This window comes from Dromiciops gliroides, chromosome 6, assembly GCF_019393635.1.
Source record: "Dromiciops gliroides isolate mDroGli1 chromosome 6, mDroGli1.pri, whole genome shotgun sequence".
Lineage (NCBI taxonomy): Eukaryota > Metazoa > Chordata > Mammalia > Microbiotheria > Microbiotheriidae > Dromiciops > Dromiciops gliroides.
In genome coordinates, this window is record NC_057866.1 from 67,625,566 (window position 1) to 67,646,458 (window position 20,893).

General features: G+C 39.8%; 1 protein-coding gene across 2 annotated transcripts in view; it reads right to left on the minus strand.

Annotated features, from left to right (window-relative positions):
- The window catches only part of STIM2 (stromal interaction molecule 2), a 151,925-nt gene extending 131,675 nt beyond the window's left edge, over window positions 1-20,250 (minus strand). For both annotated transcript variants that reach the window (XM_043970950.1, XM_043970949.1), the window contains exon 1: window positions 19,701-20,250. In XM_043970950.1, coding sequence (XP_043826885.1) covers window positions 19,701-20,067 — 367 coding nt within the window. In that variant the 5' untranslated portion in view covers window positions 20,068-20,250. The remainder of the gene's footprint in view (window positions 1-19,700) is intronic.
- Between the last annotated feature and the right edge of the window lie 643 nt (window positions 20,251-20,893).

Consider the following 20,893-nt stretch of genomic DNA (forward strand, 5'->3'; position numbering starts at 1 on the left):
TTAGAGTTTCATAAGAGCTAAGCCTTCTCTGCTTATTCTTGTCCACTTCTCCAAGATTCCAAATGTAGAGACCAAACATTGAGCCTCTCTTCCTTCAAGGATTGCTTCTATTTGACAGCTCCACACTACAGTTACTTCATAAATGCACAGAATGCACCTCCCTTCTCTGAGTTTCAAATACAAATCTGAATTCAATAAAGGTCTTTAAAAGAACCATCAAAAGGTTTACTCCATACCTTATTTTGCAGTCTAACTTTGACCCTCAATATCTTCTTTTAATCCTTCTGTACAAGAAAACCTTACCAGAATTCTAGGCCCTTTTTATTTTAACACTTCTGTCTGTCTGTGTATACCTTTATATATAAAAAGATCATTGGACTCCTGGATTTTAATATCCTGCATTTCTAACTTAGTTTTCTAACTAATTTTGCCCTTCTCACTTACTCAAATGTTATTTATTTGTATAAATATTTATTCGTGTGAATACAGAAAATAATAGGGCATCTAAATTGCAAAGTGTATACAGTACCAGACCTGAAATCAGGAAGACCTCAGTTTGAATCTATCTTAACTTTATTTGATTGGGTCATTTTAGTGGTTTAGGGTTTTTTTCCCCCAATATCAGTTTATGAAGGTCTTCCCAATTTTGTCCATTTTACACTGTTGTTATTTGTTCCTCTTGATTCTCAAAGAGGACCAAAGCATCAAGAAGGTGATGTCATGACTTTCAGTGAATTTAAGTGAGAGAGGACTGTGCAAGCTCACCAACCTCACTCTCTCCTCCAGAGTCGTCTGGGTCCAGTGGCAAGATATAGATTAGGATGCCTGGCAAAGGTCCTGGATGCTTAAGGCAATTGGAGTTCAGTGACTTGCCCAGAGTCACACAGCCAGTAAGTGTCTGAGATGAGATCTGAACTTAGGTCCCCCCAACTTCAATGCTTTATCGACTGTACCACCTAACTGCTCCCCCACATTTCACATAGCAATTGAGTGGCTGAGGTGGGATGTCAACGACTCTTCTTGATTCAAAGTCAAATGCTTTCTCCATTATACCAAAAACTGGAGATTTAAACCACCTACCTTCTTAAAGACTTTCTGAGTTCCTCCTGCCCAAATGTCTTCTTTTTCATTTCATCTTATTAAGCATTTACTAAGGTACAAAGCACTGGGTAAGTACTGATGATACAAAGAAAGGCAAAAACATGACCCCTGCCCCCTAAGAAGTTCACATTCTAATGGGGAAGACATCATGCAAATAACTACACATATAACCCCTCATTTTATAGATCAGGGAAATAAAGTTCAGAAAAGTTAACTGACTTACCCACACCCAGAAAGGTAATAAATAGAAATATGAACCCCAAACCTCTAAGTCCTTTGCAATATACCATGCAGCCATCCCAGAAAGATATAATGCTAATTGTATATAATATGTATTAATATTATATAATTATAGGAAGATATAATAATCCTCATAATAGTAATTCCCTTAATTCTAAATGATCAGTATGAGTTGTTAAAGAGAAAGTATTACTACCAGCACAAGTTCTTAGGCAACAATATGAACAGGGAGAGACCTGAAGAGATCAAGCAAAAGTCAGGTTAAACAAATAAAACATGATGAATATGAAAAGTATGGAGAATAAGGACAAGGAAAATATTTTCAAGTGTTCTGGTTGTGGGGATAGGGGCTAAATGAATTATATAATGCTACAGTTCCTACTGAAGCAACTAATTAGGAAGTATGTTAAACTTCTTTTTGTCCCAATTTCATTTCCTACCAAACTCCAAAATGCAGCTCGGACAGCAATAAATGAAAGACTGAGTCACCTTTTTGAAATGGAATGTCACAATACAATTGTGAGAAGATAATGTAGTTTTTGGGGGGTTTTGGGGGTTTTGGTTTTTTTTTTTTTTTTGGTGAGGCAATTGGAGTTAAGTGACTTGCCCAGGGTCACACAGCTAGTAAGTGTTAAGTGTCTGAGGTCAGATTTGAACTCAGGTCCTCCTGAATCCAGGGCCAGTGCTCTATCCACTACACCACCTAGCTGCCCCAAATAATGTAGTTTTAACGTCACACAATCAACAAGTACTAGCTAGAAAGAAAACACTTTAAATTTAAATGATAACCTAGATTTTAAAACTTCAAATTATATTGTGAGGAAGTATTCACTAAACAAAAGTAGATAATTTCATAATAATTAGAAACATTTTGAATTTCCACAATCTTGACTTAATCCATAACCTTGACTCAAGGTCTTATAGGCTAAATCTTAGAGAAATAATTTTCTTCAAAGACAATTTAATATTGAAGATAACATGTAATATCACTGTACAACTGGTGCACAAGAGCCATAGGTCTATAAAGATAATAGAAAGTTGTTGGCATCTTAACAGAGACTTAAGAAAATAACCTAAAATGGCAACAGAAACCTTTAATTAGATATGAGGAAGGATTTGACTGTCAAGCTGATTAAACACTGCAATAAGTGACCAAAAGAAGCTTTACATTTTCCATTTTTTTTTTTTAGTGAGGCAACTGGGGTTAAGTGACTTGCCCAGGGTCACACAGCTAGTAAATGTTAAGTGTCTGAGGCCGGATTTGAACTCAGGTACTCCTGACTCCAGGGCTGGTGCTCTATCCACTGCGCCACCTAGCTGCCCCCTACATTTTCCATTTTAAAAATATAATCAGGGGGCGGCTAGGTGGCGCAGTGGATAAAGCACCGGCCCTGGATTCAGGAGTTCCTGAGTTCAAATCCGGCCTCAGACACTTGACATTTACTAGCGGTGTGACCTTGGGCAAGTCACTTAACCCCCATTGCCCCGCAAAAAAAAAAAAAGAATTATAAAAAATATATATATATAATCAGTCTGTCATCAGTGTTTTGTCTAAGATCAAGTGCCTTAGACTAGACAACTTCAAGGTACCTTTCCAGCATACTTTTTAATTTTATGGAATTTTCAATGACATACAACAATCACTACAGTGAAAAAAATGAACACTGGACTGAGAATCAAGAGACCTGGGTACTGTGTTCCAACTCAGTTTTGTGACAAAGCAAATCACTTAATGTCTCAGGTCATCTTACCTATATGAAGGAAAGGCTAAGATGATCTCTAAGTTCTCTTTCAGCTATAATATTTAATGATACATCATTTTTCCAACAAAAGGAAGAGGACACAGGTGACAAAACTAAATTACTGTTGACTGAATTAAACCAGAATAATGATAATAAAAGAAAGCCTACTTCACTATCTCAAATAGGCTCTGCAGGTTTGATAACAGCAGTTGGAAGATTTGTTCTATTAATACTACTCTTTTTACTTTACGCTATAAGTGCTATTGAAATCTCTTCAACAGTTCTTAACAAGTCATCCAGTACACTACAGATGATGAAATGAGCAGCACATGGTATCATTATTACATCACGAATAATTTTTTTAAATCACATATTTCTTCCTCAAAATTAACAATGGACAATTCTGGGTCATATGCACAAGCCTGGAAGGGTCCTAAGTCCAAACCTTTCATTTTGTAAATGAAAAAAGTGAAACTTACAGAGGTTAAGTGAATTGCCCTGGACTGGACCCTACTATACTGATCTTTTCACAATTGTGTGTACACACACACACACACACACACACACACACACACACAAACACACACACAAAAATCTTCATTTTCTTCACATAGGAAATTAGGGATCATAAGAAAAATTATATTTTCTGGTAAGTCTGTATGCCAACTTAAAGAAAACATTATTGGTTCAGACCTGAGATTTCACAAGGAATTTGTTCCACAGGGAATGGCAAATGAATATTACAGAATTCTATCATCTTAGAAAGTTGCCTAGGGTGGTGAAGGGTTAAGTAACCTATTAAGTAATGCTGCCTCTACAAGAAAATACATTCAGCATCAATGTAAATTAATGTGTACCATGAATCCACCCTCCACCCCTCTGCCTCTGAAATTCCTTGCCAACCCAAGTTAAGAATAGAGTATTGTATAATCAATTATAAAAATTCTATGCCAATCAGGTCAGATAGGAAGAACACATAAAATATAAACATACTTAATAAAAACTATAGCAAAGCAACAAGGGGAGAAAATGAAGTAATAATATCATTCTTAGGCTTCATATTCAAAATGGGCACAATCTCGCAGAGAGGAATGTGGAAACAACTTCTTCTGGATAACAAGACTTTGAATGATGTATATGATGGGTGGAATACCTCACTGCTGCTACCTCTTCCAGTTAATCACTGCTCCACTTCTCCCCACAATGTGAAATTCCAAAGATCCCCTAGAACAGGGCTTCTAAAACTTTTTCCACTGGTGAAATTTTATGTGACCCTGGGTATATAGGTATATAAAATAAGTATACATAACCTTTTACTGTTACCAAATTTTTCATGTCATGAACCACAGTTTAAGAAGCTTTGCCGTAGACAGTCACCAAGGCTCTATCTTTTCAGTTGTAAAATGCTTCTGTAGCTACTGATATAGCATGATCAAGGCCAACTGTGACTGATCTTTTGTGAGACTATCCTGGCCAAAATACCACAGAGATTAATCAATATATTAGTTTTATAATTGGTCAGGTGTCATCAAACTTGACTGAAAAAAAAAAAGAGCTACTCAAAGGCTGTGAGAAACTGGACTATTTAACAACCGCACCCTCACAAGATAGCTAGTCCTTACTTCCAGCTACATCAGGAAGAATAAATTCCTTTCACTCCCCATCACTACCCCATTTACCCAACCCCTCCTGCCCAAGAATATAGGAAAGGTACCAGAATCCACCTCCTGCTGAGTCCTTCTGTATTCACTTTTCTGTGCCCTTTTAATTCTCATCAAAACCCTGCAGCTAGGCCACTTCCATGAAAACTGTTAAGTTTAGGGGACATCTAGGTGGCACAGTGGATAAAGCACCAGCCCTGGATTTAGGGGTACCTGAGCTCAAATCTACCTGTGTGACCCTGGGCAAGTCACTTAACCCTCACTGCCCTGCAAAAAAAAACAAAAACAACAAAAACGTTAAGTTTAGTAAGAAGGTACTTACTAAAAATGAAGGTAAGCAGGGGCAGCTAGGTGGCACAGTGGATAGAGCACTGGCCCCTGGAGTCAGGAGTACCTGAGTTCAAATCCGGCCTCAGACACTTAACACTTACTAGCTGTGTGACCCTGGGCAAGTCACTTAACCCCAACTGCCTCACTAAAAAAAAAAAAAAAAAATGAAAGTAAGCAGAGCTAAGATGGCAGATGAGGGACAGCCATCCAGCTTTTCCAATATTCCCCACAAAACAACTTTAAAATAACACTTCAAAAAAATTTAAAATTTAAATAAAATAACACCTCAAATCAAATTTTGGAATGGCATACCTAACAAAAGGCCAGGATGAGATTTTTCTGGCCTAAAAAAAACTCATGAGGTCAGCAGAACTCTGTGACCACTGTGTGAAGGCCTGTCCAGAGCCTATACAAGAAGGAGCTATTGCTGCCACAGCAGCTTCAAGAACTCTCAATCCAGAAACAGTAGGGGAATCAGATAACAGGTAAGAAAGAGATTACAGTGGACACTTTGCTGTCACTGGGTGCAGCTACTGCTGACTGGCAACTCTATTGCCCATACAGAGTTATGGGTCACACTTCCAGAGCAGAAAGGAAAAATGGTAGTCAGTCACAAGAGATCAGGGGCCCTGGTCACAGTTCCAAAGCAAAAAGGAGCACTAGCACTTATGGCTGCAGAGGACCAGGGGTTTTTCAAGAGGAAAGTCCATAGCAGAGACCAGGAGAGCAGTAATCACACCTCTTCCAGGACTATACCACCTGAGAAACACCAAAAACTTGCAGACACTAGCTCTGAAACTAGCTCAGAACTAGCTCTGAAAACAGTAATACAAAAAAGCCTGAAGCTTGGAACAGTGCCTCCCAATTCCGAGGTGAGCAGAGCCTAACTTTAACATAAAGTTCAAAGTGAAGAAATAAGGCTAGAAAAATGAGCAAAAGGTTTCTAAAGTGGCAGGGAAGACCAAGATATAAACTCGGAATAAAATAACAATGTGAAAATAGTTCCCCAAAAAGCCTCAAATGAAAATATTAATTGGCCAAACCAAATAATAACTCCTGGAAAAGTTAAAGAAAGAAATAAGTGGTAGAGGAAAAACCGGGAAAAGAAATGAGGGTGATATAAGAAAATTATGAAAAGAGAATTAACAACTTGGTAAAAGAGGCACCAAAAAAATACACACACACACACACACACACACACACACACACATACACATATACACACACCCCGCAGGAGTCAAGATGGCAGAGTAAGCAGTAAATCCCCTGTAACTCTCCCAAACTCACCTCCAAACAACCAAAAAATAGCACCCCAAAATAAATCCTAGAACAGCAGAATCAGCAAAAAGACTGGGTGAAACAATCTTTTAGACCAAGAAACTTGGAAGATCAGCAAAACAGGTCTGTCTCACTTGGGTAAAAAGGGGAATGCAGTGCCGGCAAGCCAGCAGTAAGCCCCCCCTCAGCAAACCAGTGGGAGATCTTGGTAGAGTAGGCAAACACCAACAGCAGCATACCTCATAGCCAGGGAAACAGGCTGACTCCAGCTCTGAGAATGCCAGGTGCTTCAGCATAGTCCTAGGCAAATGGGCAGCCTCCAGAGGCCAAAGCACCACATTCTTTAGAGTAGCCCCAGGTACACTGGAACACCCCACTGGCCTCAGCACACACCCAACACCAGCACTAGAAGACCCAGCCTCCAGCAGGTCCAGCCACTCCCCATCCCACCTCCTCAAGCACAGCACCCTAATATGATCTGGACTTCTGACAAGGACTGCTCAAGGAGAGGGGAATTGTAAGCCCTTTTCATAAGGTTTTAAGCTCAAATTGTCTGTGTTCTACTTTCATCCAACAGTTGGATACATACAGAACACATGAACAAATAAATTATATGAGGGGCAGGATATTAACAAGGAGAAAAAATCAGGAAAGACCCCTTAGGATCACAGGGTCTCACAGATTTACAGTTAGATGGGATCTTAGAAAACACTAAGTACAACTTCCTCAGCTTATAAATAAGGAAGCTAATGTAGAGGGAGGTAAAGTGACTTGCCCAAGGGTCACAAACTTAGTAAGTGTTGGGAACAGATTTTGAAACCCAATCTTCCTGACCCCAAGTCCAGTACTCTAATCTTGAAGGAAGTAGCACTTGTGCTGAGCCCTGAAGACAACTTAGGGATTTTAAAAGGCAGAGAGGGAAGGAGAGAGAGAGCATTTCAGACACTGAGTATAACCAGTGCAAAGGCATGGAAATGGGAGGTAGATTATGGTGTGAATGAGGAATAATGTACAATTAGTCTAGAAAAATTGGTTTTAGCCAAAATGTGAAGGGCTTTAAATGACAAACTTTAATTGACAAATGGAAGGTTTTGTATTTTATCCTAAAGAAAACAAGGCACAACCAAAATGCCTTTGACAAGGGAATAAGCTTTAGAGTGGGACAGTTAGGTAATACAGCCAACAGAGCACTGGCCCTGAAGTCAGGAGAACCTGAGTTCAAATCCATCCTTAGATACTTGACACTAGCTGCATGACCCTGGGCAAATCATTTAACTCCAATTGCCTCAAACATGTGGGGCCATCTCCTGTGGTCCTGGTGTATATCTTGACACTGGACCCAGATGGCTCTGAAAGAGAGAGTGAGGCTGATGACTCTGCACAGCCCTCCCTCACTTAAATCCAATTCACTGAAAGTTATAACATCACCTCTCAATGTCATGGTCCTCTCCGAGAATGATGAAGAACAAACAGCTTTAGCAGCTATGTTGAGTATAAAAGTTTTTATTTTCTCTATATACATTTTCTACCCAGAAACTTCAGAGTGTTGTATTAATATTAAACTTAATAAACAGTAAGCTACAGTTTGCTGCCAATCACAATTTGCATATTTACAGTGTCAGTATTAACAGTTCTGTATAGGAAACAAAAACAGATTTAGAGCTAGCATTTAATAACTGTTTTTCAATATAATTAGTTTCCTTTGCAATCTTATGTATTTTATTTTTTGCATATAAAAAAATTATTCTAAGTTGTCCATTGGTTTTAACAGACAGCCAAAGCAGTCCCAATATAATAAAAGTTAAGAACCATAGATTTAGAGTTTCTTATCTCCAAGAAATTGAAGTCCATTCAGGTCAAAAAAAAAAGATTATACTTGTTCTTCTTGGCACCAGAAAACAGAACTAAGAGTTATGGGGTGGAAGTTGAAGAAAAGCAAATTTAAGCTTGATGTAAGGAAAAACTTCCTAGCAATTAGAACTATACAAATATGGAATGCATGGCCTCAGGAGAATTCAATTATCACATGTTAGAGATACAGTAACACTGATTTCCAAGTAATAATTGAACCAGAAAGCCTATGAAATCCCTATCAACTTTGCCATCTGAATTCTGGGATTCCACTTGTTTTATTTGCATCTTGAGGGGCAGCTAGGTGGCACAGTGGATAAAGCACTGGCCTTGGATTCAGGAGGACCTGAGTTCAAATCCAGCCTCAGACACTTGACACTTAACTAGCTGTGTGACCCTGGGCAAGTCATTTAACCCTCATTGCCCTGCAAAAAAAAAAAAAAAAACCCACAACATCTTGAATGGCAAATTTTGTACACATGGCTTTAAGAGTCCACACTCCTGGGGCACCTAGGTGGCGCAGTGCCACCTCAGACACTTAACACTTACTAGCTGTGTGACCCTGGGCACATCACTTAACCCCAATTGCCTCACTGAAAAAAAAAAAAAAAGTCCACACTCCAGGTTCTATTAGTTCACTTCTATCACCTTTAAATTCACAACAAAGACAATTAGTCAAATATTTATCATCTAACATGAGTATTAGTTGATGGAATATAAAGCCTGATGAGTTTGAATCAATTGTCCTCTTTAAGCATTCAGTAATTACATATGCTCTCTCCTCACCAGAAATTCAAAGAATAGAATGACATTCTGCAATACCTAGTTACCATCACACTAACCTTATTTGATATATTTGATCAAATCTCTCTTCAGAGCATACAAGAAACCCCAATCCAGGAAAAATAGAAGCAAGTTCTTATAGTACACAGATGGACCAAAAACTGGCTGTAAAAATACTGTATAGATTTCACATTTAAAGTATTCTACACACTTTACCTGAATAAAGACACGAGTTAACACTGACAAAAACAAATTATATCATAGTTGTTTTCACCACATTACATTGATTCATCTCTGAAGCCCACTAAGCTTTCTTTGCTAAATATGTATGTTCTAGCAATTCTGAAATGGGAGCTTCAGGGCTTTATAGAAACCCAATGTAGTGTAGAGAGAACTGGCCTCTAAGTCAGAAAGACCCCACTACGGTACAAGCTACTGTACCACCCTGGGAAAGTCATTCTCTTAAAACTAAAAACATATACAGTTGCATATCTACCTCAGTAGAGGGAGTTTCCTCACTGTGAGCTTCCCAAACCACAATTAGACACACACACACCACACACCCTCTAAAGACACTGGAGCTCTTCAAAATGCATTTTCTATCTTCTGTTAAAATAAAACTTAGAACTTATATACAATAATACTCAAACCACAGCACATATTCCTATAGCAACTATAAATTATGAAGAATATATGTTCCTTTACTATTGTCGAACATATCAATTTAAATAACTACACATATTATACTTACGGTCTATATAAAAACTTAAGATATACCATGGTTTGCTCTAAACAATAACTTAGGAAATTATTATTTGGATGATAACCTGCCCAAGTCATCACTCAGGAATGTTTTCATGAAAAGAAAATGCAAACAAGAAATTACTTGATCATAAAAGCAATTGTATACACCCAAAAGAGCAAGCCTGAAGAAGTTAAAGTCTGGCTGATGAATCAAAGCCAGTTCTCAGTAGCAAAAAAAGCTTCAGAACTTCAGATTTAAAGCTAAGTGTTTGCTGACATCATTCAAATTTTAAATAATTTCTCAAATATCAATCAATAAACATTTTTTAAAAGCATCTGTGAGCCAAGAACTATGTTAGGCTCTGGAGATACAAAGACAAAAATGAAGGAGTCCCTGTTCTCAAGCACCTATAATTCTTTAAGGAGGGATAGCTAATAAAACTAAGAGCATCTATAAGTACAAGAAGAATAAAGAAAAAACAAATATTTGTCTAATTGTATACTTATTTTATCTTTATTCTGCTTGCACTTATAGATACTATATTTTTACAATATAGCAAAGTGTATGGCATAGTAGATGCTATGTTAATGTTAGATTTGTGGAAGAAAGGTTGAAGTCAGAATTCATTGCAGACAGTATGAAAGTAGTTTGGAGTGTGGGGACAAATCACAATCCAGTTTAGCTAGAACACAGAATAAATGAAGATGGTAATATCAGATAATAATGGAGAGAAAGAGGTGGAACCACTTTGTGAAAAGCCTTGACTATCAGAACAGGAGTTTACATAAAGTGGTATGATCACAGCAGTACATTGGGAAAATTACTCAGGTGAGCAATGTAAAGTGTAGCTTGGAATCAGGATAGACAAAAAGGAAAATAACCAGATAGGAAACCACTACAAGAGATTCAGCAAGGGGACATGACAACCTGAAGGGCTGGTTGCAGAAGTGGAAAGGGGATGCCAGATGCAAAAGGGATTTGGGGAGTAGGAGAAAAACAGAAGCAGACAACCTGCCTCAAGATTACAAACCTTCTCTCCTATTTTCTCCAGCATACTGCATCCTAAATGATCCCTTCTGTTTCTTGAACCTCCCAGGCCCTATGTACTGGCTTCTTCAAAATGCCCAAGTTCTCCCATCCTTAGAAAAATTAATTCCAATCATTTCTTCATGCTATTGTCCTGTGTCTCTATTCACTCTGTTACATTCCATTAAAAACTGTCTCCACCAGCACTTCCATTTCTTCTCCTTCCATCAATCTTTTGTAGCCTGGCTTCTGACCTCACCATTCAAATGAAACTGCTCCCTCCAAAGTTACTTAGTGATCTTTTCTCAGTCCTCATCTTTCTCTACCTATTTAATGCATTTGATACTACCAACAATCCTCTCAGAGATACTTTCTCCTCTCTGGTTTTCACTGCGTTACTTAGTCCTGGTTCACCTCCAATCTAGTGATGGCTGCTTTTCAGTCTCCTTTAATGGCTCATCATCCATATTGCAACCCCTAACAATGGCTATTCCATGGTTCTGTCCCAGACCCTTTTCATTTCTCCCTCTGCACTCTTCTCTCTTAGTAACCTCATCAGCTCCCATGGATTTAACAATCATCTCTATGAACGTATGCATATGTATATACATACAAATAAATATGGGATTCTTCTTTTTTTTTCTTTTCTTTTTTTTTTTTTAGTGAGGCAATTGGGGTTAAGTGACTTGCCCAGGGTCACACAGCTAGTAAGTGTTAAGTGTCTGAGGCCGGATTTGAACTCAGGTACTCCTGACTCCAAGGCCAGGTGCTCTATCCACTGCGCCACCTAGCTGCCCAAATATGGGATTCTTAAAGACAAGTCTACAAAGTGTCAATAAAGATCAAGCCATTAAATCTGCCTTAGAAGAAAACAGTATAACCACTAGTGAAACATCAAACTGTGATGCAAATATAAAAATCACCTTCAAAATGTTATTTCAATTATACTATATTTATTTTAGTATTCAATCCTCCACAAAAACCAATATGCATATATTTAGAAATCAGATACAAGTACTACTGTATTGAAATATTATATACATTATTAAGTACAAAAATGAATCTAAATATACATATATTGGGTTTTTGTGCTCACTTTTTTCAACTGATAAGGACGTGTAATCAAAAGAGGTTGGAATCCATTGCTTTATAGCCAGAGGTAAAGGGGAAGGGGGAGCTGGTCAACCTCCAGGCATAGCTGCTTGGGTTATTATTATGGAGGTGGGAGTTTTTCTAGAGCAGGGAGAGCCTGTGGAAAGGGAGGGAGCCTTATGATTATGAGGTCTTTGAAGTAGGCACTGTTCTGCCCCAGATGGTGCTTAGGGGTCTGTGGTAGATGTCATTCTTTCCCCTTTGGTGCCATTCTTTTGTAATCTCATTGTATATTTGAGCCTTTGAGAACCTACAGGTCACCTTCAAGATGTAAAGGGACATCGGTGCAAAATTCTAGGACTAAGAAAGAATATTAATGCAAAGATGGGGTCAGGGGGTGGGACAAAAATGGGAGGAGGGAAGGGAAGGAAAGGAAGGCTTCATGGAGGTGGTGGCCCATGAGCTGAATCTTAGAGAAGGGGAAGAATTTTGAAATTAAAGATGGGAAATGAAGAGAGATGCATTGCAGAAATGGAGAATGGCACAAAAGTGGGAGAAGTGATACTAAATGAACGGACCAACAGTTTGGATGGAATACAAAGTTTGTGAAGGGCAGTACTGAAAATAACTGTTGAGATGAATTGGAGGCAAACTGTAGAGGGCCAGAATAAGAAGTGTGTATTATATTCCACAGGCAATAGAAAAATCACACAAGGTTTGAGCAGAAAAATAAGTTACAATCTTAAGAAGGTTATTTTAGATTATTTTTTCTTTTCTGTGGGGAGAAAATGTTCATTTAACCTCACTCTGAAGTATACTCAATCATAGAGCAGTTTCTAGGTACACTGCAAAGTATTTTTTTACTTCTCAAAACGAAGCAAAAAACAAAATTCATTACTCCAACAGCCTAAGTATTGCTTTGTAATTTGGAACTCACAAAAAAAGAGCCAACTCAACCAGTCTTAGCATAGCAGTACTGAGGAAAGATCCCAAGGAACTAATTTTTTTTTCCTAGTACTCATGAATAAGTCCTAAGATTAAAGTTCCAAGATGTTAAAGGTGCTCTGGTATAGACCAAAAGTCATTTTAGTACAATTTTTTAACCTCGGGGGCAGCTAGGTGGTGCAGTGGATAAAGCATTGGCCCTGGATTCAGGAGGACCTGAGTTCAAATCCAGCCTCAAACAATTGACACTTATTAGCTGTGTGACCTTGGGCAAGTCACTTAACCCTCATTACCCAGCAAAACAAAAAAACAAACAAATTTTTAGCTTCCTAAGGTTTCCTCTTCTATGACATAGATGGGAAGAGGGTAGAATGGATGTTTGACAAAGGGAAAGGATTAAGAAAAAGCCTAGCAAAGGTGAAACATGAAAAAGTAATGAGAATTCCTCTAAGAGTTGAGACGTTAGAACTGGCTCCAAAAGATAACATCTTAGTTAGAACGTACACAGAAAACACAGAGAAGATACAGAAAGAGGAGTGTTATAAGAAGAGGCCAGGAGGGGCTCTCTCAGCTAGATTATCCTATTCCCCAATAACATAAAAAAGGTCCTCTGGCATATTTATCTACATGGAATGCCTTCTTGTCAACTGTAAATACTCTTAAAATTTGTACAATCACAGAATATTCCTTATTTTAAAACCATTCAATGAATGCACAAAATAATAACAATGTAACTGCTTTACTAGGCAAGTTTAGCACTGCAAGTACACCAGCAAGGAGCATTCATTAAATGCTCCCACCAAGGAGGATGCAAAGCACAGGAGACAGGGAAAAGACAGGGATCCTGTGAACCACCTCACTTTCTCTGCAACTTTCAGTGGAACAGCACTGTCTAGAATACTGATGGGTTACATGAATCACCCACGTATCCACTTTCTACCTGCTACCTACCCCTCAGTTTTCTATCTGAAAAAGGGAACAATACACTTTCTATTTCACAAGATTGGTATGAAGGGGGAAAGATGTACTATGTAAAAGTAAATTTATAGACAAATGTGTGCTGTTGTTACTATTAAAGTTTGGCACACTCACTGCAAATAGTTAACTTGTAAATAATTATTAAATTTTTAAATGCTGGCAGACCATTCCGCTACCTGGAATTCGTTTCCTATCCTCAGGGTCTCAGCTCTTCATTTATATAAAAGGATGGAGTCAGAATAAACCTCTAACTTCCCTTCCTGTTTTCAATCTATGATCCTCATCTCCAACAACATTCTTTTTTTCAAGACTCGGCTCTGATGCCACCTCCTTACGAAGCCTGCCCACAGCCATTCTCCCCTTCAAAGTGTTCTCTTCCTCTTTTGCTAGGTAGATCATTTTGTCCAGTTCTCTCCTTTACCCTTTACTTACACTCTACTTTAAATCACCATGCCACATGCATCAAAGGCAAATTATTATCTCCTTGAAGTCAGATTTTATTTTTCAACATTCTAAACTTTAATAAGCATTTACTGTTGAATTGAAATAAATGCACAATAGCATTTCAATTAAAAATTCTAAAAACAGCCATAAAGTGACAGAATTAGAAAATCTAAGCAAGTATTCAGATAGAGGAACTAAACAATTTAATTATTCTGAAGTATGGAGTCTAAACATATTCCGATCAAATTTAACATATGTTCCTTATGTAAGAATGGCCACCTAGGAACAGACAGACTACAGGAAACCCCCTAACCATCACAGCTGCCAACTTTGGGATTTCCCTTCCCTCCTCTCACTGCCAGATGTTCCCTCTAACCACCTCCCACTCTCCCAATGACATACCCAGCCTGATGTTCTCTTTAGCCAGGATATGCAGTAACAGGATTGGGAAGAGGGAAAGAGGAGAAGTAAAGGAGGATGAAACATGCACGCTCCAGCCTCATCATCCTTTCACTTGCTATATCCCAACTTTACAAATAGAGGAACAAAGCTCAGGAAGGTAAATAAACTGCCCATGGTCACAGTGTTAGTAAACAGCATAGCCAGAAGTTGAATCCGGGTCATTGGACCTCTGGGCCTTTGAGTTCAACCAGCCATTTAACCTAAGTTAACCTCAGTCCCCTTATCTGTAAAATGAGAGGTTGGATTCAATGACCTGAGACCTCTTCAGGCTCACCTACGATCATCTAGAACTTGTTTTTGATTTGGCTTTTGTAAACCTTTAAAATTATTACATAAATCTTACTATGATTACTACTTGATATAATTTAAAAGAAGGGGTTTTCCCCTCAAACGCACACATAGCAAATAAACGGGAACCTTTATTTCATTTCCCCTTTTGCTTCTACTAGTAAAAAACAAAGAAACAAAAAACCTTAGAAAAGATCAAAAAGGCCATATCCTAGAAGACTCAGACCCCATCATGTTCTAAAGTAGACTGAGGAAAGAGAAAACTCAGAAAGATATAATAGGTGGCTACAGTGGAAATCGACCAGGCAATTCCTGAGGCACCAGAAAAGGAAATGAGCAATTTGCCCTAAACTAGAAACGATCGCTGCAAATAACCCTAACAAATGGCCTAGCTGTCCCAAAGCTCATAGGCTCCTGGGGACCCTCCTTTCTATCCCAAACCTCCCATCCACAACCAATCCTCCATGGCAAAACCCCAGGAAACAATCAATAATGGAAAAGCTAAAAAAGTCTCAATCCTACTGAGAGGAAGCACATATTAAACCTAGGTTCCAGTGCTGGCGACGACAGCCTTGGTTTGGGAAAGGGTGGGCTATATGGTCTTTAAATGACTCTATGAACAGCAGCAGGTAAGGAACGACAAGCTGGAAGACAGGTTTCTACTATCCCAAATCGAAATTTAGAATATATTTTCCCATATTAACATCATTATGTGTGGTGGTTATGTTCTATATTACAAAGTACTACAGTATACACTTCAGCATTACAAACTTTTACAGAATGGCCTTGAGAATCTAATCAACATTTACAACATTGATTCTCTAAGAAATTCATTCTGAATTCCAAACCACTCAAACAATAAAGGCCTGTCTGAAGGTTGAAAAATCGCTGAACAACACAGTATGTAATTACATTTGCTATGGACTTGAAAATGAAATTTTTATCTAGTTTCTATTCCTTTAATATATGTTTATTGACAATTCCAGAATAATTACCCATCATTAAAAACTGATTTACCAACTAAACCCTTAGTCCAAATAAAATCTATTTTTTTCAAATTTCCTATTTAGAAAGTAGTGCCAAAAGGTAAGCTAATTGATCCATAAAATGACCTTATGGAATCTGATTTGAAAATACAACAATCTGAGAAAAAATTTTAAACCATATGAACTTTGAACCAATGTTATGAAATGAAATTGAGTGAAAACCTCAGAATGAGATGACTTAAGCTCCGCTTTATTACGCAGCCCACTCTGACCATGTTGCCTGCTAAACTGCTTTCAATAATATTCATAAAAGTTCTGCTCAAAAAAGATACACAATATCTGTGAGTTTTTAATATTTGAATTAGTTAAAAAACAAAAAAAGTATAAATTTAAGTTCATTACCTTCCATACACCTACCTCCTCTTATACTCTGAGCCACCCCCTTAACCCTTACAATTCTCTCTTCCCTCTCCCCTCCCATCTCAAACTTTTAGCCTCAGGACCTGTTTTACACTTCAAAATTACTGATTCCTTTATATTCTTAAAAACTGAGGACCGTAAAGAGCTTATGTTTATATAAATAGTTGTACCTATAAATATTTATTGTATTTTAAATTAAAACTTATTTTTACATTTTTATTAATTCATTGAAAATAATAAAACCATTTGATATTAATATAATTTTATGAAAAATAACTATATTTACCAAAAGAAAAACATTGAGTAAGAATAGCACTGTTTTATATATTTTTTCAAATCTCTTTAATGTCTAGCTTAATAGAAGACAGGTGTTCCTCATATTTACTTCTGCTTTCAACCTGTTGCTCTGATTCAAGTTTATGAATAGAATCCAATCTCAAATAATAATGTAGTTAGAAAAAAGGAGAGTATCTTAATAGGCAAATTACAATTTAACATTATCATGAAATAGTTTTGACTAAAGAACCCCCTGAAAGGATCTCAGGGAAGAGCCAGGGGTCCTCAGGCCACACTTTGAGAACTTCTGTGTGAAGGTAAAACAGGAAATTCTGAAAATGAAAATCCAACTTGATAGCTCTCTAGTTCATTCTGTTAGATTTACCACATTCTACGTATGAAAGCATTCGTTTACTCAAGACTACACCCAAATAACTGATTTTTTAAAATTAATAAATGTCTTAAAATATATCAAATGCATTAATTAAAATACTCAAAGGAATCAAACTTCGTTGAAAGAAAATGTTTGAACATGACAATCTAAAAAGGCAACAGTAAAGACCAACCAGGAAATGGTTTTGGTTGTCTATTTTAATAGAAACAGGAAGACTACTCATTGGTAACAGAGATCTTTAATAAGAAATAAGAGAGTGCACAATTGTTCCCTTAAAATGCTAAAGGATACTCATATTTTAAAATTTACATTTTTACTAAATCCAAAACATTTTAGCACAGCCTATACAATATACAATTTTTACGTCCAATCATTTTACTTCCTGAAGGTTACAAACAATAGGAATGATGTTTCTCAAAAACCATTAAGTAGCATAATAAGGAACTATTAAGGGGCAGCTAGGTGGCGCAATGGATAAAGCACAGGCACTGGATTCAGGTAGGACCTGAGTTCAAATCCGACCTCAGATACTTGTCACTTACTAGCTGTGTGACCCTGGGCAAGTCCCTTAACCCTCACTGCCTGGGGGGTGGGGGGGGATTATTAATAGAAACAGAATCTGAGTTCTAAGGAAGGTACCTTCAAAATCATCTAGTCCAACTTCATGCCCAATAATTCAAGCTGATAAAATGTTCATGTCTAGATTTCTAGGCTATCATAATAAGAGGCATGAGATTTGAAGGAGGAACTGAAGGAAATAGCTTGTGTACTGCTTTAGTTTCTGTCAAACTTCAAATGCAAGATTTTAACTTGCTAACACCACTAATATTTAAATAAGGGGAAAGAGTTAGAAAATTCCAAACTCAGAATCATGCCACTGCATGTAACATAAAAGTCAATGTGAATAATTCCATACAGACCTATTTGTGCAAGTCACCAATCTTTTGTTCTACAGAGGTCTACCATTCCATCTTTGGTTACCAGGAGTATCTAGAAAGAAACTAAAATCCTCAAAAGGATTACTAAAACAGAAATTCCATCACACTATAAACATATTTGTATGACCTGTGCAACACGAAACATTTTGTGAATGCTCAATAAAGCATCAAGCTTTCTCAAATGTTTGCTCGTCTTTCAAAAAAATACTTTGATAAAAGATAAGCCAATTATTTAACAGAACTTTTCATTTCAAGTTCCTTTCAACAACTATAGTCTCCTAATATCTACACCTCAAATCTTAGTTTCTCCTTCCATTCACCAGTAAACACACCTTACAGTTACAGTTCTTCTATAATTGCTTTTTCAATAACACGTAAAATATTTGTTCAAGTTTCCAGCTAGGAGTCAAAGAGAAAGTATAGATTACTACAGGCATAAATCAACCAGTACAGAGCAACACTGCAAATTAATAAACCACCAACACTGAAAGTTGGAGTTATCAAATTATTTAAATGGCATAATATAACTTCTATTCATTTACTGCATCCTCTACTAAAACCAGAGAGTGAGCTTAGTTTGCTAGCCAAACAGGTCCTCCTTTACTCACTGTTCAGTAACCAACCTTTCAATGCAACCACAGACTCTCCTTCTCACTGAAGCAACTGACTCCCAAAATCAGTTCTCTGAGCATCCCATTAGTAACTTCTGGACTCCTGTTGGAATGTCACTTCAGCAAAACAAATGGGTGTTCTTGCTACACTGATGCCATTTTATTTTGTCTTACTACTTTTTCTTTCAACTAACAGAGCTGGAGAAGTTACATCTCATATAAACACCAAATTCAGATGTATTAACACCTAGATAAATAAACACCGATTTCTGCAACTAGTTCCCGAAAGAAATCAGTTCAAGGATGCTCATGGTACAAGACATTAGACATAAATGACAACCAAAGGTCTAAATAAAATACAAAATCTTACTTATCTTGGCGAACGTTATAACAAGAAATCTTTCAATAATTAAGAACGTTCTCATCTTCCCTGTGTTAAGACGCTACTGCTAAATCCACAATCACAGTTCTCATGAAATGCAAGCCAGTTCTGAGTGCCCTGTACATGATAAATTATGGTAAATATCTTGGTACTGGCCTGAAGTCTTCAACACTACCTTTCTCCCCATGGTGCTGCTGCTCACTCTCAAAATAATTACGACCTTCTACAGAAAACCATAGGTTTCCTGGAGCAAATATTAAACTACTATTACGTATTCCAAGCAGTATGGCCAGGGACATTTTGCTTAGCATGGACTCGAAAGGGTGCGAGTCATTGGCAGGGAAGGCTTCGCCAAGGCAGCACCGGGGGCAGCCTCAATAATACCGCAATGCTGCTGCTGCTGCTGCTGCTGCTGCTGCTGCTGACTTCCTCCAGCCTTATCCCTAACAACAGCTCACCCCGGCCCCCCGCAGCCTCGGCTGACTGCAGCGAGGAAGAGCTCGCCCTGGAACTTCGCGGAGGCAGAGGCGCAGGAAGAGGGGCTCCCCCAAGTCGGGGTTTAGTGCAGAGTTGTGACTAGGAGAAGGGGGGGCACTCCCGAGAGTTTGCAAAGGCTCCCGATGCCTTCACCTGCTCGGCTCTGCACCCCCGCGCCGACCCCCGATCTCGGGGGTGGCGGGTCCTCGCCCCGGCTCCCGACACTCCCGCACCCCCGCCCCCGCCTCACCTGTCACCAGAGCCGGGCTCTCCCCCGTTGAGGAGGCGGCGGCGGCGGCGGCGGCAGCTCCGGCCAAAGACGTCCTCCTTCCGCGAAGGCTCCCGGGCACCAGCTCGCATCCGTCGGCCGCTCCGGCCGCCAGCAAGCCCAGCACTAGCAGCGCGGTCCAGCACCGGGACGGAGCCCCGGGGCACAGGGGATGGAGGCGAGGCGGCGGCGAGGCGGCCGCGGGCCACGGCCACGGCCACGGCCACGGCCACGGCGGCGGAGGCTCCTGGGGCCGCCCCCGCCGCCTCGGGCTCGGGCTCTCGCCCGCAGACAGCCCGGTCCCTCGGGCATCGGCGGCCTCGGGAGCTCGGGTCCGGGCCCCGCTCATTGGTTCCGGTGATTTTTTTTCAAACGGAGAGGGGGTGGAGGCGAGAGCGGGGAGAGCGAGCGAAGCGCCTTCAGGCCGCGCACGACACCCGGCGCGGCCGCCGCGTCGGAACCTGGGGCCGCTGCTCTGGCGCCTCCAACCACCCGGCAACAGCGCCAACGCCGGCGCCGCTGCCGCCGCCGCCGCCGCCGCCGCCACCGCGCATCCCCCCGCCCCCTCCGGCCTCGAGCTTGTAGTACCACGCTCGGGCTGGCCGCCTCGGAAACCTGCTCCCGGCTCCCCCCTCCCCCCAGCTCCCTCCCCTCACTCACACGGGCACCAATTCGCGCCGCGCCCCACCTCCTCCAGCCTCCCTCCCCGCCTAGGGCGCAGGCGCGGGCCTGCCGGCGCATGCTTGATGGAGCAGCCTCGCAGTACACCCCTCCCCCTCCCTCCTCCCAGAGGCGGGGCCGAAGGAAGGGGTGGGGTGAGATGCGGATTGTGGTGCTCTTCGAAGGGATATTTCCCTCTGGGGTTTAGCCACGCACAAAAGTGGGGCGGGGACGGTAGGGGAAAGGAAGGAAGAAGACCTCCCCCACCCCTCTCCACCCCACTAACCCCAGCCGACTTTGGGGCTTTGAGGGATTTGATTAAGGAAAAGGCGGCTGCTAGTGAAAGTCAATTGGAGAAATAAAAATAACACTTGAAATTGCCAGGGAAACTTTGTAATCAGAAGCGCTTTTGATTTAGCTCGGGTTTCTCAAGTGCATTTTCCAAACTTTACCCATTTCTTTCACCAGTGAATTTCTCATATTGAGACTGTAGGCTGCGGGGTGGGGGGAGGGGG